General features: G+C 50.9%; 2 protein-coding genes and 1 non-coding gene across 10 annotated transcripts in view; 1 reads left to right on the top strand and 2 right to left on the bottom strand.

Moving 5' to 3' along the window:
* Positions 1 to 7,709, top strand: part of MYO19 (myosin XIX) — a 35,387-nt gene extending 27,678 nt beyond the window's left edge. For 3 of the 6 annotated variants that reach the window (XM_059908405.1, XM_059908404.1, XM_059908406.1), the window contains 6 exons: positions 1,319 to 1,422; positions 3,397 to 3,545; positions 3,668 to 3,797; positions 4,407 to 4,492; positions 5,729 to 6,031; positions 6,987 to 7,709. In XM_059908405.1, coding sequence (XP_059764388.1) covers positions 1,319 to 1,422; positions 3,397 to 3,545; positions 3,668 to 3,797; positions 4,407 to 4,492; positions 5,729 to 6,031; positions 6,987 to 7,115 — 901 coding nt within the window. In that variant the 3' untranslated portion in view covers positions 7,116 to 7,709. Of the gene's footprint in view, positions 1 to 1,318; positions 1,423 to 2,771; positions 2,876 to 3,396; positions 3,546 to 3,667; positions 3,798 to 4,406; positions 4,493 to 5,728; positions 6,032 to 6,986 lie in introns of those variants that run through there. The other 3 variants (XR_009499704.1, XM_059908408.1, XM_059908407.1) reach the window with 3 other exon arrangements.
* On the bottom strand, positions 5,416 to 5,544 carry LOC132356277 (small nucleolar RNA SNORA11). Its single transcript, XR_009499801.1, has one exon. It is a non-coding gene; the product is annotated as a small nucleolar RNA SNORA11 (small nucleolar RNA).
* ZNHIT3 (zinc finger HIT-type containing 3) overlaps positions 7,613 to 24,776 on the bottom strand; it is a 43,383-nt gene continuing 26,219 nt past the window's right edge. For 2 of the 3 annotated variants that reach the window (XM_059908415.1, XM_059908416.1), the window contains exons 2-10: positions 21,508 to 21,591; positions 20,726 to 20,861; positions 19,732 to 19,824; positions 18,057 to 18,292; positions 16,143 to 16,386; positions 16,012 to 16,043; positions 11,024 to 11,110; positions 9,951 to 10,031; positions 7,613 to 8,124 (exon numbers count right to left, since the gene is read on the bottom strand). In XM_059908415.1, coding sequence (XP_059764398.1) covers positions 7,943 to 8,124; positions 9,951 to 10,031; positions 11,024 to 11,110; positions 16,012 to 16,043; positions 16,143 to 16,228 — 468 coding nt within the window. In that variant the 5' untranslated portion in view covers positions 16,229 to 16,386; positions 18,057 to 18,292; positions 19,732 to 19,824; positions 20,726 to 20,861; positions 21,508 to 21,591 and the 3' untranslated portion in view covers positions 7,613 to 7,942. The remainder of the gene's footprint in view (positions 8,125 to 9,950; positions 10,032 to 11,023; positions 11,111 to 16,011; positions 16,044 to 16,142; positions 16,387 to 18,056; positions 18,293 to 19,731; positions 19,825 to 20,725; positions 20,862 to 21,507; positions 21,592 to 24,776) is intronic. The other variant, XM_059908417.1, reaches the window with a different exon arrangement.

The raw sequence follows: 24,776 nt of genomic DNA, 5'->3' as shown, positions 1-24,776 counted from the left end.
GCTGCTCAGGGAGGGGCCCTCTGAGCAGCTCAGGCCTAGGGAAGCAAAGCCAAGGGGCCAGCCTGGGAAGATGTGGAGGAGGGGAGAGTATTCGAGACCCAGGGAACAGCAACCCCAAAGCTCCCAGGTTAGGACCTGAGAGATGCTAAGGTGACCGGAGCACACACAGCAGACGGGGGAAGGGGGGAGGCTCCAGGCCACGTGAAGGCCGCGGTCTTCCTGAGAGCCGTGGGAGCCGCTGGGCGTCGTAAGCAGGGCATGTTGCACGCTCGCTCCTGTTCTGTGGCTGTTGTGCGGAGGCTGCCCCGGGGTCAGGAGAGGAGGGAGGAGGTGAGCGGGCGGCCGTTACAGGTATGACGGGTGGGATGGGGGCCCAGTGACACATGGAGAGAAGTGGGTAAAAGTGGAGTGTGGCTTGCCGTAGAAGTGGGACCGTGAATGGGTAGACCGTGGGGTACGGGGCAGGGGAGCCGTCGACTTCCAGGCTGCAGAAGCGACTTCCAGGCTTCCATCTGAGGCAAGTGGATGAATCGGGACACAGGATGGTTTGGGGGAGAGGGGAGGGGAGAGTCCGGTTTGAAATGGAGGGGCACGTGAGGGTCTGTCCTCAGTGACTCTTAACACCGTGAGCAAGAAGGAGATCACAGGGGGAGAGGGAGGTCTGAGGCCATTCCCTGAGGAACGCTCACGTTTAGAGAGGGTGATGACGAGAAACCAGCAACAACTTGGAGGGGGCCGGGGTGAAGGAGGAAGCCAGGACCGTGGGTGTCCTGGAGGCTGAGAGCGAGTGAGCTCTACAAGGGAGAGGGGTCAGCTGGGCACCTGCTGCCTAGAGGCTGGTCAGAGCACTGACCCCTGGAGTTGGTGGCCACGCTGGTGCAGTTTTGGGGGCAGAAGCCAGACTCAGGAGGAGGAAGTACCGCTGTGTAGAGAAGCGCTGCTGTGACGGGGAGCCGAGACCCCGGGAGGCAGTGGAGGAGGCCGTGGCGTCAGAGGGGAGACGTGCTGAGCCCCTGTGCACGGCAGGAGTGACCCAGGTGTCTGGGGAGAGGCTGGCGAGCCCCTTTGGGAGGAGGCAGGCTGCAAATCCCCTCCTAAAAGAGCAAGGCTCTGTCTGGGTAGGACCAGGGCTGCAGGAGCAGGAGGCCCAGCATAAAGTGGTCTCCACTGGCTTCCCGCCAAGGGGCCCTAGTAATGTCATCCGCTCAGTGGGCACAGTCAGGGCAGCACCTCGCTGGTGGCTGAGCAGATTAAACAGTGACTCCTGGCTCACGGCCAAAGTCACTTCATCTCTCCTTCCGCCTGCTTTGGCTTCCAGGGTCTCTCACCGGAACTTCCTGGAGCGGTATGAGTTACTGAGAAGGCTCTGTCCTGGCGCAGCCCCCAGCCCCCATGGCCCACCTCCAGATGAAGGGCGCTCAGGTGAGGGCGCCCATTTGCCAGTCACTTGTTCACCCAGTTTCCCGAGCACCTACCTGGGCCATCTCAGGGCGAGGGGCTGGGGCTTCGGAGATGAATAAAACACAGCCCTGCCCTCGTGGCTCTTGGCTCAGTGGGGGGAAACAGACTAAAAGAAGACAATTAAACAACGGGGAACATGGCGACACAGAGTTAGGAACAGGATGCTGTGGGTGGTGCTAGGAGGGGTATGAATCGGGAAGGCTTCCTGAAGGAGGTGGTGTCTGAGGCTAGATGGGATTAGCCAGGTGAGGGGCATTCCACAGGCAGGGGACAGCACTGTGTGTGCGAGGAGCTCCCGGCTGTTCAGTGTTGCTGGCTCGTAAGGGCAGAGAACAGTAGGCGGTGAGGCTGGGGGACAGGCAGGCCCACTCGCAGAAGCTGGACCTTCTCCTCCAGGCAGATGGGAGGCACTTCGGGGCAGGAAGCGAGTGGCGTCAGCCTCATGCTTTCTGGAGGCCACCGTGGGGGGCCCCGTGGTTGGCCAGAGGGGAGGAAGCTAGAGATGTGGGCACAGCCGGGAAATGTTGGAAAGAAATTGGCCAGACTTGGCAAGCATGTGATTCGATGTAGAAGGAGAGGAGAGGAGAGAATTAGCCACGCCCGGCCGGTGGGGAAGAGAGGTCTGGGGAGGCTGCCGAGCCCTGCCCAGCCAGTGGAGACATCCGCAAGGTACTGGCCAGCTCCCACCTCAGGGGAAAGGCCTGGTCTGCTGGGGTTGTTGCGTGTGGTGTCACTGAGGCTGTGGGAGTCAGTGAGAAGGCCTGGGCACAGGTGGAGGGAGAAGAGGCCAAGGACAGGACACACACACACAGGGAGGGAGAAGAGGCCAAGGACAGGACACACACACACACACACACACAGGGAGGGAGAAGAGGCCAAGGACAGGACACACACACAGAGGGAGAAGAGGCCGAGGACAGGACACACACACACACACACACACACACACACACACACACACACACACGGAGAAGAGGCCAAGGACAGGACACACACACACACACACCCACACGGAGGGAGAAGAGGCGAAGGACACACACACACACACACACACAGGGAGAAGAGGCCGAGGACAGGAAACACACACACACACACACACACACACACACACACACACACACACACACACACACACACACACACACACACCCACCACCCCACACCCAGGGGCCCGGCAGAGCCCAGGCACAGTACTGCTGTGTATTTCCCTCTCTTGGGCACGATTTTGTCACTTTCCTTTCATCCTTTCTCCCCACCCTCTCTCCCCCTCTCTCCATGGTGTGCTCTCCTGTTCTGTCTCTTGCCCAAAGCCCCCTGGCCTCTGGCTGATCTTGCTGCTGTTTCTCGTCTGCGGCGTTTCCTTTGGCAGCCTCCAGAGAGGCACTGGGCAGCTAAAGGTGGTCAGAGCCCTCAGGTAAATCCTCCTTCTACAGGAGCCGGCCCTGCCAGGTGTGGGAGGGCAGGCAGGGGGACCCGGTGGGCCTCCACGGGGCTGGGATTTGTTCCCCTTTTCCCGTCAGTGGCGGGAGGGCTCAGGGGCAGAGGGAGTGGCCCGGCTGCCCCGTTTGGCCCTCAGCATGTTTGGGGCCGTAGAAACAGATGCTGGCGAAGCAGCCTGGGAGTCCATGTGGGAGTCAAGGCACCCGGTGCCCTCTGCCACCCTGCCCAAAGGGACCCACGGGAATGGAGGCTGCAGGCCAGTCCAGGGCACAGCCTCAAGTGGGATTTCGAGATTCCTCAGAACAGTCAGGGACCTGAGGGACACTGGGAGGCCACCTCTGGCCTCCTCCCAAAAGGAAGGAGGTAGAAATGGTTAGAGGCAAGAACAGCAGGAAAGAATCCTGTGGAATGTTAGGGAGACCAGGCCAGTTTCTTAAGGCCACAGAAGTGTGCAGACGATGAAGCACTGATGGGACCTCTGTCTCCGTCCCCCAGAATGGTCTCCACACTCCGAGCAGGCCACGCTGCAAGCCCTCCTCCAGGACATCCTCCACACTCTGCCAGCCCTGGCTCGGGCACCAGCTGAGGCCACGCCGGCCCCAGTGCACTGTGGCAGGACCAAGGTGTTCATGACGGACTCCATGGTAAGATGGTTTGGGATGAGGAGTGGCCAGCCATGTGCTGTCCTTAGCAGGACAGGGTCTGGGCCCTCCTGAGGGCAGGGGGAGGAGAGGCTGAGGACTTCAGTGGATGCCCCTTCTCCCAGCTGGAGCTTCTGGAACGTGGGCGTGCCCAGGTGCTGGAGCAGTGTGCCCGCTGCATTCAGGGTGGCTGGAGGCGACACCGGGGCCGCAAGCAGGAGAGGCAGCGGCGGGCCGCCGTGCTCATCCAGGCAGGTAGGAGAGGTGGGGCCCTGGGCCGGCAATCCTTGCTCCTGGCCAGCAGGTGGGCCTAGATGCGGCCACTGTCTGCAGCTGCACACGATCCAGCCCACATGATACCTGTTTCTTTCGAAATGCTGCTGCTAGAGTCCCCACAGACCAAAGCTGACTGTGTCCCAGCCTCAAGAGGTTAACTGCATGTCCCTGTGGTGCGCTGGGATTCGAATTCCCTGTCCAGTTCACCCAGAGCATCTCCAGTTCAGTGCAGACCAGGCCACACCACAACTAAGGGTGCTTTGTAGGTAGTAGAGGCTCCAAAGTTGCCTTCAATTCCCCTTTCCCGGTCCTAGATAGCTGTTTATGCCACCTTTTTTTCCCTTTATGACAACTCTTATCATAACCTGCGCTCCCGGGCGTGCTGACTTTAATTAAGGAGAAGGTAAAAACTGAGACGATCTGATTAAGGAAGCAATGTATGAACCATGACACAGCAGCCTCATTTTGAAAAACAAAAATACTAGAAACCCAAATATCTGACAGCTGCTCTGGTGGTGCTGCAGCCTGGTTACCGAGAGCTCTGACAAACATTTACTCTTATTTCCTGTTTCTGGACAAACCCCTCAGCTGTTCGTTCCTGGTTGACTCGGAAGCACATCCAGAGGCTGCACGCAGCTGCCACGGTCATCAAACGCGCGTGGCAGGAGTGGAGAGTGAGTACTGACCCGAGAAGTCAGGGTGGGCCATGATGGACCCAGGCTGGAGTGCTGGCCCCGCCACTGCAAAGCGGGCGGCCTCGTGTCCTCATGAATGAAGTGGACACGACACCGCCTACACTGCAGGACGGCTATGACACGGTAGAGTGGCTCAAACAACTCTGGGAATATGCTAAAAACCATGGAACTGTACGCTTTAAAAGCATGAATCTCATGGTATTTCAATTAGATCTCAATAAGGCTATTATTTTCTTTTTAGATTAATTTGTGCTTTTATTTGCCAGTATAACTACAGTAACCTGCAAACTTTTTTATTCTAAAAATCACATTTTACATCACAGTCCAACACACACACACATATATAATGTGTATACATATATAAAAGTGAAACAAAGGTTTTGCCAATAACGTCTACCCTGAGTGTTAATTCTTTTTAAGACTTTTTTTTTTAACGAAGGCTGAACTGCACTGACACATCATAATCACCAAAGTCCCTAGTTCATCTTAGGGTTCGCTTTATGAAGTGAATAGTGTTGCACGTTCTATGGGTTTGGACAAAAGTATGACGACATAAAATCATTATAATGTCATACAAAGTATTTTCACCGCTCAAAAAACTTCTGTACTCTACGTATTCATCTCCCCTCCCCCCCAAACTCCTGGCAACCACTGATCTTGTTATTGTCGCCATTGTTTTGCCTTTTCCAGAATGGCTTATAGACGGAATCTATTTTTTTTTTTTCCTTGAAGAGAGGGGTTCAAAGCCTTTATGCCTGTAACACCACTCATGGCCCAGCCACACGTGGACCGGACAGGCTCCAGGTGGCAAACACCCCCACTAAATACCGTAGCTTTCCTTCCAGTACTGAGCCCCGTCCCACTGGTCCTGCCCAGCAGCCACGTGGAGGTGAACGGGGGACACGTGTTGGGTATTTGCTCATAGGAAGCCACAAGTTTTGTGCCCCTTGTCACAACGAACCCTGATTCCTGTCGGGTGTGTTGTAAACAGACAAGCCATTTCTTCAGACCCCCTGCTCTGAGCACACCCCCAAAGGCTGTTATTTTTTTTAAAGCAGCGTATGTAAGGCCTCAGCACAGCTGCCTTGGGTATAAAGTTGTGCCACATCAAACCAGGTGCCCTTCGGTTCACCTTGTTAAGCTGAATTATTAGACAGACACTTGGTTTCTGTTTTGCATTAAGAGAAAGCTATAAAGTGGTGTTCTCTTTTTAAGATCAGAATGGCCTTCCTCGCTTCTAAAGAACTGGACGGTGTGGAAGAACAACACTCGTCTCAAGTCACCTGTTCCCCGAGCTCCTTTCCACTGCCCCAGGCACAGACCAGGCTCCTGGGGGCAGTAACCCGCTTCTGGCCCCTGGGACTGGTCCTGGCCAACGCCGCCGTGGGTGCTCGCGGCTTCCGGAGGAAGCTGGTGGTCTTCGCCTGCCTCCCACTCCCCGTGGGCGGCCTCAGCAGCTACACTGTCCAGACAGCACAAGAACAAGCTGGAGTCACGTCCATCCGAGCGCTGCCTCAGGTGAGCCGTGTGACGGGCTGGCCGTCCTGCCAGGATGGCTCCAGATCCCTCACGCCCCACCGTGGAGGGCAGGGGGCAGAGCCCAGGGGTCACAGCAGGAGCAGGACTGGGGCTGCGAGAAGAGCCTCGTGACCCTGCTGGGGAAACCAGAAGCCTGCGCATCCCAAGCGGCTGCAGGTGGATTGTTTGCATCCTTACAAGTTCTCCAGAGCCCTTTCACTTTTTAAAAGCTGCCTCTAAGTGTTCTAGCGTCTCCTCTGAATCGCCTTTAAATTAGCCCAACTTCCAAAAAATTGTGGTCGTGATGACAGCAGCTTTCTTCCCTCCAATGGCGCTGGATTTGGCACCATGTTCTCCCCAAGTTGTAGTCTTTGGTTTACCCTATTCCAGCCGAGGAAATGACAAGCACGTGAGTCAGTGCTGCAAGAATTTATATTATGAGCAGCCAGGGAAAGAGCCAGCCAGCACAGAAAAGGGCTAATACCGACCTTTTACAAGGATTAGGTGACACTGACAAGGCAGAAGGAAGGAAACACTGAATTTCCTGCCAGAGGAATTCCTATAGGACATAATCTAGATAAAATCTCCATGACAACACACAGGCCAGCCAGAGTGTAAACAGAAGTGCAGTTCTTTGATCTTCCAGCTTTAAGCAGGCATAAGAATGTGACAGGCCTTCCTCCTAGTAGGGGGGAGCTCCCTCCTAGTGTTTCCTCATCTGTCTTGCATTGAATGGATGTGAAATTTTGTATTTTAATACCGTTTTGGACTTTGCCACTGTTTTAGAATAAGGAGAAAACAATATTGACTAACTCAATCCTGCTACTGCTGTGACTCTCACTTGGGTACTTACTTACATGTCCCCGCCTCCCTGCATTTCTAGCGTTCACTCCGTGAGGTACCTTTGGCCCTGGCACTCCTGGGAGCTGGGGTTAAGCTGCATCTCTTTCCCCAGGGTTCGATAAAGTTTCACTGCAGAAAGTCTCCACTGCGCTATGCTGACATCTGCCCTGAACCTTCGCCCGACACTGTTACTGGCTTTAATCAGATCCTGCTGGAAAGACACAGGCTGGGCCACGTGTGATCTCTCCTCACGTTCCATCCTCACCTGGCCGGGCCCTCCCTGGTGCCTTTGTTTCTCCAAGGCCTTTTCCTGCCAGCTGCCTTGCCAAAGACATCTAATCAACACAGAGCTGCCAAACAACTCCCACAGCGACTCGGAGCACACGTCGGGGAGCCACGGCTCCAGCCTGCAGGCCAGGCCGGGGCGGCAGCTGCACCAGTGGCCCGGGACACCGATCTACACCTCCAGCCCTGATGGGTGTCAGGGCTGGTAGCTACCAAACCTGGATTAAGAAACTTCAGGGCCTTCACAGACCCCACTCGGTGGTGCTGGACAGCAGGCACCCCGCTCCTCCAACCCCACAGGCAAAGTCAGCTTGAAATGAGCTCTAAAATTTTGGCTGGCAGAAATTTTGCCTTTAGTTCCTTTAAAAGGAACAAAGCCTTACTATTTAAGTATTTGTCATTTAATGTAATTTCAAGCAACTAGATTATAAATCAAGAATTTGAGCAATGCAATGCACCACAGAACCACCACACTTTAATTTTATTTTGAAACACTGAGCAAGTTTTAACTCAAATGGGTGTGAAAGCCATATCATTTATGTCTTAATTGTACCGAAAATAAAACATTTAAAAGCAACCATCTGAATGTCAAGTTCTCTCTCCATAAAGGGTTTGCCACCTGGAGTACCTCCGTCCACCTGCGCCCCAGCCTGCGGCAATGGACGTAAGGATGTGCAGGACCTACCCGACGTCAGCCGCTCAACGTCCTGGAAAGCGCCGCCCCTGCTTAGGGCCCCACGCGAGCTGGCCTCCTGGGAGCAGCAGGCAGCACAATAATCCACCTTAAGAATCCTCGTTCGGGGATGGGTCCACGATCCTTAAACAGCAGTCAGCAAACTCCAAAAACAAAGGCTCCTGCATGCAGGCTCGCATGAGCTTTGCCTTGTCGTCTGCCTGATCGAGGTTGACCATCAACTGTCTAAGGTGTGGACTGAGCAGTAAGCTTCTCAGCGCTGCAGACTCCCCTTAAAAATGAACAGGGAAAGAGAGCCAAGCCGAGTTCAAGTGGGAATAGGCAGAGATAGCTGAAAGCCAAATGTTTCAAGTGTAATAAATACCAAGGATGTGGCATCCCCTTACCCTTTAAACCCACAAATTAACCCAGCACTTCACATAAGGTGAGATCAGCGTATCAGATGATTTCCAAATTAAACGCTATCAGATTCTTATTCTTTATATCTCTGTAAATATTTTAACTTAATTTTTTCTTGGCTGAAATGGCATTATTTTACCAGCACAAATACAAAGAATAGCAGCATGTTGGCATGTTTTCTCTCTATAAGCATTAAGGTCCTCAGTGACAAGGACAGTTACACCAAATCTCTGAATGATGTTTAAGTCTGCGCTTGATCCAGCATAAAGCAGGATGAATAGCAGTGAACTGACACTAACGTGGATGGTGCTTTACAGTTTACAAAATCATTCACACCTATACCCAGCTCAGCTCCTACCTCAGTCTAACTAATCACTCCCATGGGACTGGGTACAAAGCACCACCCCTGTGAAATGGGGAAAATGAAAATAACACCACTTTTAGGAATTACACTGGCCAGTTAATTATACACATAACAGAAATGCAGTCCTACAAAAATGCTGGGCATTATTAACACTGCGTCCCTCTGAAAAATCAAATCCTGGGATGACCCAGTCTGCATGAATGACTGGACTGTAAAGCGAGCACTGGGAACGGGAATAAACGGAGGCCCCTGATTGGTGTGAGAGAGACAAACTACCACAAAACGTGGGGGGGTGGTCTATTACAGGGCACCATGGGAAGCTGAAAATGTACCTAATTCTGAGAGTAAGACAAAAGGTCAAGAAAAGTTTAGCTGAGGAAAGGAAATTTGAACCAAGCCTTGAAAGAGGAGCAGAATTGGGCTTCCCTGGTGGTGCAGTGGTAGAGAATCCGCCTGCCAATGCAGGGGACACGGGTTCGAGCCCTGGTCCGGGAAGATCCCACAGGCCGCAGAGCAACTAAGCTCGTGCACCACAAATACTGAGCCTGTGCTCTAGAGCCCGTGAGCCACAACTACTGAGCCCGCATGCTGCAACTACTGAAGCCCACACGCCTAGAGTCCATGCTCCCAACAAGAGAAGCCCATGCACTGCAACAAAGAGTAGCCCCTGCTCGCCGCAACTAGAGAAAGCCCGCGCACAGCAACGAAGACCCAATGCAGCCAAAAATAAATAAATAAATAAATTTATTAAAAAAAAAAAAAAAGAGGAGCAGAATTTTTGCCAACCCCCAAAGTCAGTAGGATTCCAGGCCAGAGGAAGGCCTTATAGGCAGGCTGGGAGGTGTAGAAGCCCTGTGTGCCTACAGAATCACGTGGCTGGAGGAAGGGCTCTGCCTGCCATACTAAAGCGTTTAATAGCTTTACAAAATCACATTCTGGACTTCCCTGGTGGCACAGTGGTTAAGAATCCACCTGATAATGCAGGGGACAGGGGTTTCAGCCCTGGTCTGGGAAGATCCCACATGCTGCGGAGCAACTAAGCCCATGCGCCATAACTACTGAGCCTGTGCTCTAGAACCTGGGAGCCACAACTGCTGAAGCCCGCGCACCTAGAGCCCGTGCTCAGCAACAAGAGAAGCCACCGCAATGAGAAGCCCGCGCACCACAACGAAGAGTAGCCCCCGCTCGCCACAACTAGAGAAAGCCTGCACGCAGCAACGAAGACCCAATGCAACCAAAAATAAATGAATAAATTTATTTTAAAACATCATTCTGTACAATCCAGTGTATCTCAATGGTTGACAAAGAAGTAAACAAGCACAGCACAGACTTACCTAAATTCTTTAAATTCTGCAAAGAAACTCTGTCCTCTTCCTCATCACTACTGAGAAAATCAGCTACAGAGTCATCATCATCTGAGAAATATAACACAATCAACTGCTTATGACTGAAAAGGAAACCTAGGTGCCAGGTTTTAATAACTCCTCCAATGGATAAAAAATATACGTGCACACACGCGACAGGAACAGAGATATGCAAGTGGGTACAGAGAAAAGTAACCTCTTCTCTGGAATTTGTGACTAAACCAACACTCCTTTTAGGAAAGCAAAGAACTGGTGACTAACAAATGCATCCTAGTGTTCACACGCTTACTCTGTGTTTCCCTGTGGTCTGTGGGCTTTAGGGCCTTATTTTCCAGTTCTTGCCACCCCATCTCCCCTCACCATGGCGGCTCCAGCCCTGTCATGGCCAAAAGATTAGGTGCTCTGTAAAAACCCACTGACATGATTCCCCTGTGTTTTCAGCATGGGCAGAAATTTCTGAACCCAACAACAGTTTCTCAAAGGGCAGAAATGGGCCATCCCCTGGCTGTGAATGTTCAATGCCTCTTTGGTGGCGCTGGGAGGGGCTGCTTCCAGAGCCTGGCATGGTGCATCACCCGCAGGAGGCATTAAAGAAGAAAGGCTAGATGGATGGAGAGGATGACAGCCCACTCCCGCTGTGAGCTGTGAGGGCCCCAGCGGCAGCGAGACCAAAGGCAGCACCCCGCCTAGGCCCAGCTCAGGTGAACCTACAGCCCCAGCCAGGCGCAGGGAGGGGGACCCGAAGCCGTGACTGGAGAAGGCTCCCGCCAGCAGTGTCCACCACTCACCCCCAAACCATGGCGATGGCCTTTCTCCCCCTCTGCCTCCTGCCCCCATCTTTCTTCTCCTGAACCGTCAGGCTGCTCTGTAACATCACCCATGATGACGTGTGCCCCCAGCCCCAGTGCTCAGGGCTGAGGAAGCTGCTGCTCCCTAATGAACTTGACTCCTGGCCCCAGCCCAGTCTCCTCTCCTCTCTCCTTTCAGCATATTCTATTTGAAACCCTTCTCTAGGTTTGTTTGTTTGGAGTCAACCAACCCACCTGTGTTTTCCACAGGCTTTTTAGTTTTTGCAGTAGGATGCGATCTTATTTCTTTCTCGACGGGACGAGTTTCAGGGTTGCACTGCTCTGAAAAAGACACAAATCTCAGGTGCACATCGCCTCCACTTGAGTGACAAGGCCGCACATGCCACCACCAAGCCAGCCTCTAGGGGGAAGCATATGTATGGGGTAAGGGACGTAGTGGGGGTGGGGATGAAGGAGAGGAAGTGAGAGATCCACTCAAGGGCCAGTAAAAGCCTGAGCCCGGCAGAAGGGCTGAGGAAGCAGGCCTCGTGCACCCCCTAGGGCCTGTCTCCAACCTCCCTGCCTGGCCGAATCGCACAGGGCTTTCACCACGATTCAGTAGCACAATGACTTCAATCAGCATCAAACTGTGTTCTCAGCAGTTTCCGAAACCAAATTTGCATGTACCACATGCCGCTGGGAACACACAGATGAAAGCCATCAGGCCCTCAGAGGGGTTTAGTCGCACAGATGACAGAGATATGGACAAGATAAGGAGAGTCTGATCCGAGTCACCTGAGAGGGCGGGGAGATGAGAGGGGAAGGTGCTGCCAGGTGGAAAGAGCATGTGGGGCAGAGGGAAAGGTCCATGGCTGGACCGGACTCTTGAAAGAGTAGGCAGATGCAAGGAGATGGTGATGAGCAACTGGCAGCTGATGGGCGGGGCAGGCCAGGCATGTGGCCGGGGCACAAGAGGAGGAAGCCGAGCAAAAGAATGCCACACACAGGTCTGTCTGTCTTCCCCAGACCAGTGTCTCTCAGAGAGGGCGCTACTGTATTCAGGTTGGAGAGATCTTTAATGGTGTGGGATAACCTCACACACCCCAGGCTGTTTTTGTGAGTCAACACCAGTTACCAGAAGTACCACCATCGCCTCCGCTACTGTGAGAACAAAAACACTGTGACCACGTGTCTCTAGGGAGAGCAATACCCAGGTTAAGAACCACTGCCAGAAGACCTAAATAGACAGAGCTCCAGAGAAGACATACAGATGGGCAACAGGCACACGAGAAGATGCTCAACATCGATAATTAGTAGAGAAATGCAAATCAAAACCACAACAAAGTATCACCTCTCACTGGTCAGAATGGCTATCATCAAAAAGTCTACAAATAACAAATGCTGTAGAGGGTGTGGAGAAAAGGGAATCCTGCTGCACTGTTGGTAGGAATGTAAGTTGGTGCAGTCACTATGGAAAACACTATGGAGGTTCCTCAGAAAACTAAAAATAGAATTACCATAGGATCCAGCAATCCCACTCCTGGGCATATATCCAGAGAAAACTATAATTCAAAAAGATACACGCACCCCTATGTTCACAGCAGCACTATTCACAATAGCCAAGACATGGAAACAACCTAAATGTCCATCGACAGATGAATGAATAAAGAAGATGTGGTATATATACACAGTGGAATACTACTCAGCCATTAAAAAGAATGAAATTATGCCATTTGCAGCAACATGGATGCAACCAGAGATTATCATACTAAGTGAAGTCAGAAAGACAAATACCATATGATACCACTTATATGTGGAATCTAAAATATGGCACAAATGAACCTATCTGCAAAACAGAAACAGACTCACGGACACAGAGAACAGACTTGCGGTTGCCAAGGAGGAGGGGGTTGGAGGAGGGATAGAGTGGGAGGTTGGGGTTAGCAGATGTAAGCTTTTATATATAGAACGGATAAACAACAAGGTCCTACTGCATAGCAGAGAATTATATTCAATATCCTGTGATAAACCATAATGGAAAAGAATATAAAGAAAAAAGAATTTTATATATACATATATATGTGTATAACTGAATCACTTTGCTGTACAGAAGTTAACACATTGTAAATCAACTATACTTCAATAAAAAAAAAAAGATAAAGACCACCAGACATTATGCACCTTCTATAGTCATGCCTAAGACCACCTGTAGTTTTGCCAGAGAGACTGACCCTGAGCTCTGATCCAGTCTCTGATCTGTCAATTTGTAAGAAATAGAGGACTGAGGAGTATGCCTAACTGCACCATGAGCTTGCAATCAGCAAAGCCCAGACTGTGGGGAACTGTACAAGTCAAATGGCTTGAATTCTTCAACAGAGAAATTGTTAAGAAAAAAAAACAAAAAAAAAAGGATGGAGGAGGAATTTACAGATTAAAAGAGACTTAAAAGAAATATCGGGCTTCCCTGGTGGCGCAGTGGTTAAGAATCTGCCTGCCAATGTACGGGACATGGGTTCAAGCCGTGGTCCAGGAGGATCCCACGTGCCACGGGGCAACTAAGCCCGTGCTCCACAACTACTAAGCGTGCGCTCTACAGCCAGTGTGCCACAACTACTGAGCCCACGTGCTGCAACTACTGAAGCCCGCGCGCCTAGAGCCCGTGCTCCGCAACAAGAGAAGCCACCTCAATGAGAAGCCCGCGCACTGCAACTAAGAGTAGTCCACACTCTCCGCAGCTAGAGAAAGCCCACGCGCAGCAACGAAGACCCAATGCAGCCAAAAATAAATAAATAAAGTAAATAAATTTTTTAAAAAAAGAAGAAATATCACATTTTGGGGGAATTCCCTGGTGGTCCAGTGGTTAGGACTCGGCACTTTCACTGCTGGGGCCAGGGTTCAATCCTGATCCCTGGATCTCAGGGAACTGAGATCCTGCAAGCTGAGCAGCATGGCCCAAAAACAACAAAAAAAAAAAGAAAGAAATATCACCTTTTTTTAATGGGCAAGACTAAATGATATGCTTTCAGGACACGTATTTACATAATAAAATTTAAAAAGCAAAGAAGTGATTACTATAAAAGTCAGGACAGTGGTTACTTTTTTTTTTTTTTTTTACTTTTTTTTTTTTAAAAAGATTTTATTTTTCTGATGTGAACCGTTTTTTAAAGTCTTTATTGAATATGTTACAATATTGCTTCTGTTTTATGTTTTGGTTTTTTGGCCCCTAGGCATGTGGGATCTTAGTTCCCCGACCAGGGATTGAATCTGCACCCCCTGCATTGGAAGGCAAAGTCTTAACTACTGGACCGCCAGGTAAGTCCCAGGAGAGTGGTTATTTATAGGAAGCGAGGGCACTGGATCGGGACAGGTCATGTGGAGGGGTTCCCGGAGTGGATGGCAAAGTTCTATTTTCTTCATCTGGGTGGTGTTTGCCTTGTAATAAATAATTCAGTAAGCCAAAAAAAAAAAAAAGTCTACAAATAATAAATGCTGGAGATGGTGTGGCGAAAAGGGAACCCTCCTACCACTGTTGGTGGGAATGTAAACTGGCACAACCACTATGGTGAACAGTATGGAGGTTCCTTAAAACACTAAAAATAGAGTTGCCATATGATCCAGTAATCCCACTCCTGGACATATATCCAGAGAAAACTCTTAATTCAAAAAGATACATACACCCCAATGTTCACAGCAGCACTATTTACAATAGCCAAGACATGGAAGCAACCTAAATATCCACAGACAGATGAATGGATAAAGAATATGAGGTATATATACACAATGGAATACTACTCAGCCAATAAATAAAGAATGAAATAATGCCATTTGCAGCAACATGGATGGACCGAGAGATTATCGTACTGAGTGAAGTAGGTCAGAGAAAGACAAATATCATGAAACCTCTTATATGTGGAATCTAAAAAAAATGATACAAGTGAATTTATTTACAAAACAGAAACAGACTGACATAGAAAACAAATTTATGGTTACCAAAGGGGAAGGGGTGGGGGAGGAATAAATTAGGAATTTGGGATTAACAGAAACACATATATAAAATAAACAATATAGACCTACTGTATAGCATAGGGAACTATACTCATTATCTTGTAATAACTTATAATGGAAAAAAAATGAAAAAGGAATATATATATATATATATATCACTGAATCACTTTGCTGTACACCCGAAACATTGTAAATCAACTATACTTCACTTTAAAAAAAAAAAAAACTACTGCCAGAGAGACTGGAGTGTTCACCAAGGGAGTGAATTACTCAAATCTGTATTTCAGAAAAACTACCCAGGCAGCTGCCAGGTCTCATAGTTAAGAGCTCCAGATTGCCCTAGGGGGTCTTGGTAAGGTCTCACAGGGCTGCAGGACCAGAGGGAAGCGTTCCACACCCAGCTCCCCAACCCTGTTTCAGCAAAGCATTTCTACTTCTTTCCTGTCTATCTTGAGCTGAAAGGTTTCTTTTGAAAATGCTCCAGAGACATTAGGGTTAAGAAAAAAAAGCGGGGGGGGGGGGAGGCGGAGAGGGTGGTGCTTGAAACACACAGCTGTGAATCAGAGACTGGAGGGGATGAAACTAGAGGCAAACCACCAATGAGGAACTTTAACCGAACAGTCACTGAGAGGTCGTGGGAAAGAGTCCCTAAGGACTAAGAAGAGGCGCGGATTGAAGAGACTTAAAAAGTGTAGACTTGACAAAGACCTTGCTCCTTACTGTAAACTGGTCTACCTCCACGTTTTTATCAATATATTATTTAAAAGAAAGAAAACGTCGTTAACCTCAGCCAGCGCAACAAATGATGCGGAGCTGCGTCAGAACACTAAGAGGAAGGAACAGCTAGGGGAGACTTCTGCGGCAAAACTGGTCGACTATCTTTAAAGAAGAAAAAGAGGTTAGGGGACTTCCCTGGCGGTTCAGTGGTTAAGACTTTGCGCTTCCAATGCAGTGGACAGGGGTTCCATCCCTGGTCAGGGAACTAGGATCCCACATACCACGCAGCACATGCAAAAAAAAAAAAAAAAGAGAGAGAGAGAATGGTACGTAGAAGGAAAAGCAGGGCAGAAGAAAGGATTTTGATTGTCCAAAATGTGGAGAGACATTCGCAGGTAGAGGTATCCGCCCCCACCGCAACGGGAGGGGGAGCTCCCACAGGATCAGGCGTTGCAAGGCGGGAGGGAGCAGGGGACGGCGGAGGGACGTGGGGGCTGCCGTGCACGAGGAGGGGGCCTTACCTTTGTGCTCCCGGAAGCAGGTCAACGAGCAGCTGTAAAAACAAAGCCACAGGCCGCGTCAGCACCGAAGGCCGCGCGGACCCTCTCGCCACCCCGCCACCCGTCCGCTCCCCACAACCCCCGGTACTCACTAGGGCACGCGGCAGGCGGGGCAGCGGTATTTGGGTTTCTCCAAACAGATAACGCAGACAGCGGTGCTGCAATTGAGCGACGCCATGGTCTATCCCGGGACGCGCTCCCTCCCCGGCGCTCAGACCTCTCGCCGCAGGTCCCACGTGCACGCCTCTTCTTCCGTTTCCTTAACCAGGACCAATCAGCGCGCAGCACTTATTGGCAGTCAAAAGCAATGGATTGATCCAGCTCATTGTTTCAGGCCTGAGAAGTAGAAAGTCGATGCACTCGATGCGCAACCAGTACCCCCATCAGAGGTTCTCTCTGATTAGGTCACGGCGTCGAAGAACTTGTTATGTAGCCCTGTCCCTGTCCCTACGCGGCCCTGTGACTTGCAGCAAGTCACTGTCACTCTCACTCTCCAGCTCTGTTGCCCTGTATGTATGTAAAAAGAATACGTGGGATTAAATGTCCTTTACCTTCTGGCCTGGACTTTCTCAGTCTTGCACGGGCATTGGGTTCTCCCCGCACATCTCATTTGCTTTTTTTAGCAAATGAGAAGTCCACACACTGGCCGTTAAATCACATGACACACATGTGCCCTTCCCAGCCATCTTTCGCACAGGAAAGGAAGATGAGGCTTGGCCGCTGATAGATGTTTATTGAGCTCCAACTGTGAGCCTCGCACTGCCCAGACGCTGGGCTGGGGACACCCAGGGATTAGCAGGCACGGTCTCTGGGACCTTAAGGCTTAGAGTGAAGGCAGGAGGGAGAATCCCTGGGTGGGATTGATTAGCCAGGGAACAGATGAGTTACCTCTGGCCCAAAGGTGGGGATCCTGGTCCAGAGAGGTGAACTGTGATGGGCCTTGAATGCCACCTCAGGCTTTAGGAATAGACAAAGTCACATTTTATTGGGAGCCCTGCTCCTCCTCAAAGCCCTGAGCATTGTCCAGCCTAACCAGGGTTCCCAGCCCACACGTGTGGGGTGCCCTCTTAGGGCCATAAGTCACCCTCACCCCCAAGAGCCTCCCCTTTGTGTTGGTCCATCAGCCCTCAGGATCTCACTATTATAAGAGCCCCGAACCACTGTCACAGTCTGTGGGGATGAATCTGCTACAACCAAAGCAGTCATTCAAGTCTTAGCTCCAACCCCTCTCTGGCTGTGTGACTTGGACAATTGTCTACCCTACATCTATTAGAGTGGATGTTCAGGCCTACTTTCCTGAGCTATTTAAGGCAGAGAGGAGACTATAGAAAGGTTTGTGATCTGAAGTGCTAAAAAAGGTTATTTATGTGATATCTAGGAAGAGTCTGCAACTCTCCTGGAGCCCTGGTCCCTACCCCATGAGCGTGGGCTCCAGGCCCCAAGTCCCTGGAGCCCAGGTTCCTGGACCTCAGGCCCCTCTAAAAGGGTTTCACTGTCAGCCTCGGTGAGCCATGCTGGGGTTGGGCTTGAGTGACTATCCATCACTCCTTTGGCTTTGCCAGACTGTCCTGAGGGCGCTGTCCAGTCCTCAGTGCTGAAGTGGCACCGGCCCCTCCGGTTGCCTACCTGCCCCAGCATGCAGCTGCCCCTGCCTCCAGCCTCCAAACAGAACTCAGGCCAAAATCCAACATTTCCACACTGACCTAATAATCTGCAGCGTTCCTTGTCTTCCTCAACAGTTGTGACCACTGCTGGTTTGACCCAGAAGTATTCCAGAGAGCCCATGCTTAACAGGGAAGGCCAGAGGTCAGTGACTTGTCCAGGCCACATTTGAACCCCATGCCCTGTCTTGCACCAGCACAAATTCTCCTACTAGGTACTTCACCACTGCCCACCCAGACTTTTACTGTGAGTTGTGTTTGCAGGCTGAGGCCATGGAGAGTCTCCACAATTTTCAGGGGCTCAGCCTGACCCCACCCACACCCATACCATGCTGACTCTCCTACCTTTGGGTCCAGAGATGGTGACTCCAGCAAAAAGAAAATTCCTGGAATTCCTCTCATGCACGTTGCATTCAGTAAAAATACCTCTTCCTCTACTCTGGGTGACCTCCAGCTTCCCTGGAAAGACGCACTCTTCCTGCTCCAATATCCAGGAAAGAAGGTGGCTCATCTCTGATGGTGATGAGGTTGGAGAACACCAAGAAGTGAAGGACGCCGGGTACAGCTCCTCTGGGCAATGGCTAGTTCAGAGAAGAAAGACGGGTATGACTCTGGGCCCAGCAACTAGATGTCCACACTGATGTGGCCTGGCTCTCCCTGGTCCCCCATCACGCCCTCCTAGCGGCTGTCTAAGGCTGCCTCACGCCTTCTCAGCGTCAGCCGAGGAGCAGGGCCAGACCTGGAGAGAGGCGAGGTAATAATCGAGGCAGAACGGTTTCCGGAGCTCCGCTGCTTGGCAGGCGCTGTCCAGCACATTCCAGGCGGGCCGAGCCCGGCGCCAACACCAAAGTCTGGAGACGCGCGTGGAGTCCCAGGCCCGGCACTCAGCACCGCCAGAGGGCGCTCCAGATCGAGATCGGCCCTGGCGTAGCCTGAGCTGGACTGGAGCACCGCTCGCACCGACCTTGCGTGGGAGGCCATACTGTCTCGCCATTCAGGGAAGAGTAAATACAGGCCTGCCTGGCGCGTCGATCATCGCCAAATGGCGGGAGAGAGGGGCTGAAGCAGGCGACCGGATGGGCAGCGGTGTCTCTTCCATGAAAGTAAGGCCCACGCAAGGCCAGCCGAGGGCTCCAAATGCGCCTGGCTGTCCAGGGGCAGTTCCCGCGGTGCCCATCGCCCCGCGCTTCTCGGCAACCCCTGGGGTGGAGATCCAGCTGGACGCTGGCCACCCCACATTGGCCTGGTGAAAGCTTAATAGTACTTCGGGAGTTTTCAGGTTACTAACTAGGGTGCACCACTGCCCTGCACCTTCCCTGATGCTATGATGGGGCGGGCACGCGGGCTGCATGTTGCCCTTATCTGAGGCCAGATGTTGATAAGGCTGGGCTCTCTGTGTAGCTAAATCTCAGCTTCTTTCTGCAGCCCTAACATCTCTATCCCTCCGCCCTCTTGGCGGCAGCAAGAGAAGTGTCTAGGATGGTATCTTTAGAGGACCTATACTGCCCGGTTCTCATCTCCTTCCCTCCACTTACTCTCTGGTGTCTAAGAGAGTAGTTCAGATGTTAAAGGGGGTGAGGTTGCTGGTACGAATCAAATAAAGGAAGCCTGAGGTTCTGCTGTTGTGGTTTCCAAGTCATCCATTTACAACTCTCTGCATGTTATTTTATCTTGAAATGACATTCATTCCCCAGCTCTAGACAATGACAGTCTGACCTTCAGTTAGACTCCAAGGAGAACTTCCAAACAACAAAAGAAAAATAATTGCATTATCTACAGCAGAACTGATGGGAGAGCACAGACCTTAAAGGTCACCATTGTTTCATGAATACACCGTACTGCCCACAACCCCACACTCTTCTCCCACCCTCTCCCACATGCAAATCAACATATATCTCCCATCGTACATTCCCTAGGACAGAGGTCAAAGGAATCAGGACTTCCCAGACAGATTCTCCACGGAACCTCTAAAGGTCCCATGTGGAGTGGGAGTGGGGCTTGCACAAACCTCCTAACTCACCTCTATCTCCCACACGGCAGATGTCAGGGAGGGAGAATTTCCCCCTCTATGCTTCTTGAGTTCTTGTGGTTGCCGCTAATAATAAATAGTGCACTAATAATAAAATTGACACAAGACAAGAGAAAAAGAAACAAAATTTAACTCATATGCATGGAGGTCCCATAGAAATGAAACCTAAGAATAGGCCAAAGCAGGCAGCTTTTATACTTTCTAGACAAAGAAACAATGAATTTGTGAGGAATTGACAAGACAAAGAAACAGATTTTGGGTGCCCAACTAGTGAACTAGAACAGAGTTCGGGCTCGGGATAGTAAATTGAAGTAACAAGGCTTGTTTATATAGGCTTCTCGGCCCGAATTCCCTATCTTTGGCAATAAGGGGGTCCTTCTACCTCCAGATGCGGGGAGTGCATCTTTCACATGAGAGGTTTTTTTCCCTGCTTTCGAGGAGACAGCAAGGAGGGTCAGAGCATCCCTCTTGTATTGGCCATTTCTTAAGCAACTTTAATTCAAAATAATCAATATACCATTGAGGCACATTTTGCGGTGGCCTACTCTGGGTCCCTACACAGAAATGCATAGGAACTCTGCTCAGTGGGGAGCATGGAAAAGGAAGTAAGATCCCGTTTCCTTCCCCATCTTTTAAAACTAAATACAAAATAACAACTTTTCAGACAAATAAAAGCCATGAGAATTCTTCATCAGCAGATCCGCACAAGAAAGTTATTCAGGCAATAGGAAAATGACACCAGATGGAAATTAAAATCACAATATAACACCACACACCTACTAGAATAACTAAAATTACAAACCCTGGCAATACCAAGTGCCTGCGAGGAGGCTGCTATGAACTGGATGTTTGTGTCCCCTCAAAATTCATACATTGAAATCCTAACCCCCAATGTGATAGTATTAGGAGGTGGGGCCTGTGGGAGGTGATAAGGTCATGAGGATGGAACCCTCGTGAATGGTACTAGTGCCCTTATAAAAGATACCTCAGAGAGTTCTCGTGCCCTCCTTCCACCATGTGAAGACACAGTGTGAAGGTGACAGTCTGTGAAGCAGGAAGAGGGTTCTCACCAGACACCAAATCTGCTGGCACTGTGATCTTGGACTTCCCAGCCTCCAGAACTGTGAGAAAAAAATGTTTGTTGTTTAAGTCACCCATTTTATAGTATTCTTGTTACAGCAGCCCAAGCGCACTAAGACAGAAATTGGTACCAAGAAGTAGGGTACTGCTGTAATAAACCTAAAAATGTGAAAGTGGCTTTGGAACCGCATAATGGGTAGAGGCCAGAAGAGTTTTGAGATGCATGCTAGAAAAAGCCTACATTGCCATGAAGGGACCTTCAAAGGTGATTTGAGTGAAGGCTCAGAAGAGGAGGAGAGCTATATCTTAGCAAATACCTAAGTGGTGGTGAACAGAATGTTGGTAGAAATACAGATGGTAAAGGCCGTTCTGATGAGGTCTCAGAAGGAACTAAAGAACATTGGAAATTGGAGGAAAGGTGATCCTTAGTATAAAGTGGCAAAGAACTTGGCTGAACTATGTTCCTGTTTCAGAGTTCTGTGGAAGGCCGATCTTGCAAGTGATGACACTGGATGTTTAGCTGAAATTTCTAAGCAAGACGTTTGAAGGTCTGGCTTGGCTCCTCTTGACTGCATCCGATAAAATGTGAGAAGACAGAAGTGACTTAAAGGAGGAATTGCTAAGCGAAAAAGAGCAGAACTTAAAGATTCTCAGCCTATGCATATTGAAAAAAATGAAAACACTAACGGTGTGGCCAAGCAACCATCTGATCAGGAGAATTGTTTGGATCAGCGCTCTCTGTAGAAACCAGGCACTATTCTTCAAAACAGCCTGTGGAAAACAAACACGGGTTGGTTGACTTAAACTGCAATGAACATAGGGATGCATCTACTACAAATCCTTACTTCCTCCTCCTTCAGCCAAAATTTCCAGCCACATTTCGTTCTGACTTTGCCTGGGTAGTCATACCCTTCTCTTCCAAAGTGCTCATGGGGAATCCATAAAAACGCTATCATAAAATGTTGTGGAGGAAGTTATACAACAATTAGAAAAACTTTAAAGCGAACCTAAGTAACGGAATGCTAATCTTCTGTGCTAAAAACGCTAGTTATCCCCTAATTCATCTAAACATTCAAGGAAATTCTAATTTATTTTTTTAAATTGTTGCTTTATTTTATTTTTTTATTTTTGGCTGCATTGGGTCTTCGTTGCTGCGCGTGGGCTTTCTCTAGTTGCAGCGAGCAGGGGCTACTCTTTGTTGCAGTGCGCGGGCTTCTCATTGCAGTGGCTTCTCTTGTTGCGGAGAACGGGCTCTAGGTGCATGGGCTTCAGTAGATGTGGTGCATGGGCTCAGTAGTTGTGGCTCGCGGGCTCTAGAGCGCAGGCTCAGTAGTCGCGGCACATGGGCTTAGTTGCTCCGAGGCATGTGGGATCTTCCCAGACCAGGGCTTGAACCCGTGTCCCCTGCATTGGCAGGTGGATTCTTAACCACTGTGCCACCGGGGAAGTCCCAGAAATTCTAATTTAAATGCCCCCATAAGAAGTCTTTGGCTAGGAGGGATCATGGTTGAATGGGCCTGTGTTTTACAAGCAGGATTTGATTTGAGTAAATCCAGCCACACCTTAAGCCTTGGGCTCAGGGACAGTGTGGGTGAACATGTGGACATGTCCTATAATGGACAGAGGCTAGGAAGAAAGAGATGCAGCCTTAGCTCTGGTCTGGGAGCACCAGGGCCTGAGATACGTCCCAGAGGGAAAGCTGCAGTGTGGGTGGTGTCACCCGCACCTCACACACGAGGAACCCGAGGCCCAAAAGCGTTTCATGACTTGCCCAAGCCACCCATGCAGCAGCGGCAGAGCCGGCCTTCCAACCCAGCTCTGTCTGGTGCCTGGTCACCCTCCTCTGCCCTCCTCGCCCCCTCAGGCCGGACAGTCAGACACTCCCCGCTCCGCCAAGCGCGCTTGGTGAGGAAAGCAGTTACCTGCAGCCTCCGGGTATGTTTCTGAGCTGACCAAGAACTAGTTGCTAATAATTTCAGCCTCAAACAGAAAAAGGAGAAAAACAAAAGTGTCATTAGAGCTATTAGCAACCTGTTCCTGCAGGGATGCCAGCATTACCGTAAAGGTTTGAATATATTAGACTCCTTCATAAAGGTTAGGTCCTAAAGTCAGCACAAAAGTCAGAAATTACTTGTAAGAACAACCCTGGAACAACCCATAGCTTGGAGAAATCCCTAAGTTTTTAAGAGGCAGCGGGAGCTGGGACTGTCTGAGGCCCCAGCCCCTCTCAGTCTCCATTCAGGACACTCACTCAGGGAGCAGAAGCGAGTCAGGGAGTCCGATTTACCTGCGCCTTTTGAAATTCCTTCTTCAGTCTCTGTCTCTCTTTCCTTCTCTCTGTCTCTCTTCCCCCATTTCTTCTTTGTTTCTCTTTACTTTCAAAGCCCCCGGTTGAGTTTGTCCATAACCTCTCGTGGCCCCAGCGAGCAGCAAGGCAGCACCCCCAGGGGCCACAGCCCCACAGCCCCGTGAGCCCGTCCCCATCCCCGCGCCCCGGGAGTGCTGTGCCTGAGCCCGCAGCTGTCCTCACGCCCCTCTGCTTCCCGGGTGACTCAGACATTTCCCACACAGACACTGGTGAACTCCCGGGTGGTGTCACACTGCACTGGGGCAGGAGTGGTTTCATCTGGGTGGCAGGTGTGGCTACTGCTCTAGTTAGAGAATGTTCTGGAAGAGAGGTTGCAGCTTGACACCCTTGGGACTTGGGGGCCACCCCAAGGGCAAGAGACTAGAGCCTCTCAGTGCACTGCTGTCTGCATCCCCGTCCCCAGCCCCAAGGATGGCTCTGCCCCCTCAACACTCCACCGGCCTCTCCTGCTGTTCCTGCCTCTAATTTCCCTGTCTGTCCCTTTGGGAAGGGGAAAGCCAGAGGTGGCTCCCAGTTTTCTGAGTTCAGGGATCCGGCCATTCCGAGGAGTCTTGTAATCTCACTTGAGGCTGTGCCCTGGACTGGCCTGTGACCTCTATTCCTGTGGGGCTCCCTGGGCAGGGGGCAAAGACTGCTTGGTGGCCAGCAGGGTGACTCCTTCCAACCTGGAGTCCCAAGCCTCCCAGTGAGTGCCTAGGAGGGCAGCCCAGCCCAGTCCTCTCACCGCCCCGTGCGCAGGAGTAAAAGGTAGACGAGACCTCCCAGCACTGTGAAGGCCGAGTGGGTCCCACTGCCTGTCCTCCTGCATTCATGGGGCCCACTCCCGTGGACTTGGAATTTACCTGACAGCTCTGACCACCTTTAGCTGCCCAGTGCCTCCCTGGACACACAGCAGGTGAGAAACAGCAGCAAGATCAACCAGGGGCCAGGGGACTTCGGGCAAGAGACACAGAACAGGAGAGCACACTGTGGAGAGAGGCGGGGAGAGGGGAGAAGAGAGAGTGAAAGGAAAGTGACAAAGCTGTGCCCAAGACAGGAGGAAAACAGAGCAGAACTGTCTCAGCAGGGCCCACTGGGCCCCAGGTAAGGCTGTATGGGTGTCCCACTCTGTTTAGACAGGACCCATTTCCTATTCCCAATGCCCCACCTGCCCTCTCCCACCAAGATTCTGGTCCCACTAAAGGGAGGGCACATAGCTGAATATGGTAGATGGTGGTCAGGAAGTGGTAGGGGGATAATTCAGTCCCCTCCCCAACTCCAGCCCCGCAATGGGAGCTTGCACACCGATTTAGGGACTAGAATTGGCTTCCTCCCCTGGTTGGGCACTTACCCTGACAGAGGCTGGGACCTTGCCTGCCTCCTTTTGAGGGATGCAACAACCTGCCTCACAGGCTCATTAAAGAGATGAGAACCATGAGATTCAGGCTCCCTCAGTGTCCCCACTGAACTTACCACTCTACCTAGATCCCCACCTACCCCCTCCTAAGTCTCTCCATCCCGCTTAGGCTGATTCCCCACTGGGCTGTAGCTCCCAGCAATGCCCAAAGACCTGGCTCCTTCACAAAGACCCCTTGTGGGTAAGAAATAT

Source organism: Balaenoptera ricei, chromosome 20, assembly GCF_028023285.1.
Source record: "Balaenoptera ricei isolate mBalRic1 chromosome 20, mBalRic1.hap2, whole genome shotgun sequence".
NCBI lineage: Eukaryota > Metazoa > Chordata > Mammalia > Artiodactyla > Balaenopteridae > Balaenoptera > Balaenoptera ricei.
Note: the sequence above shows the minus strand (reverse complement) of the source record. Positions and strands in the feature narration are given on the sequence as shown.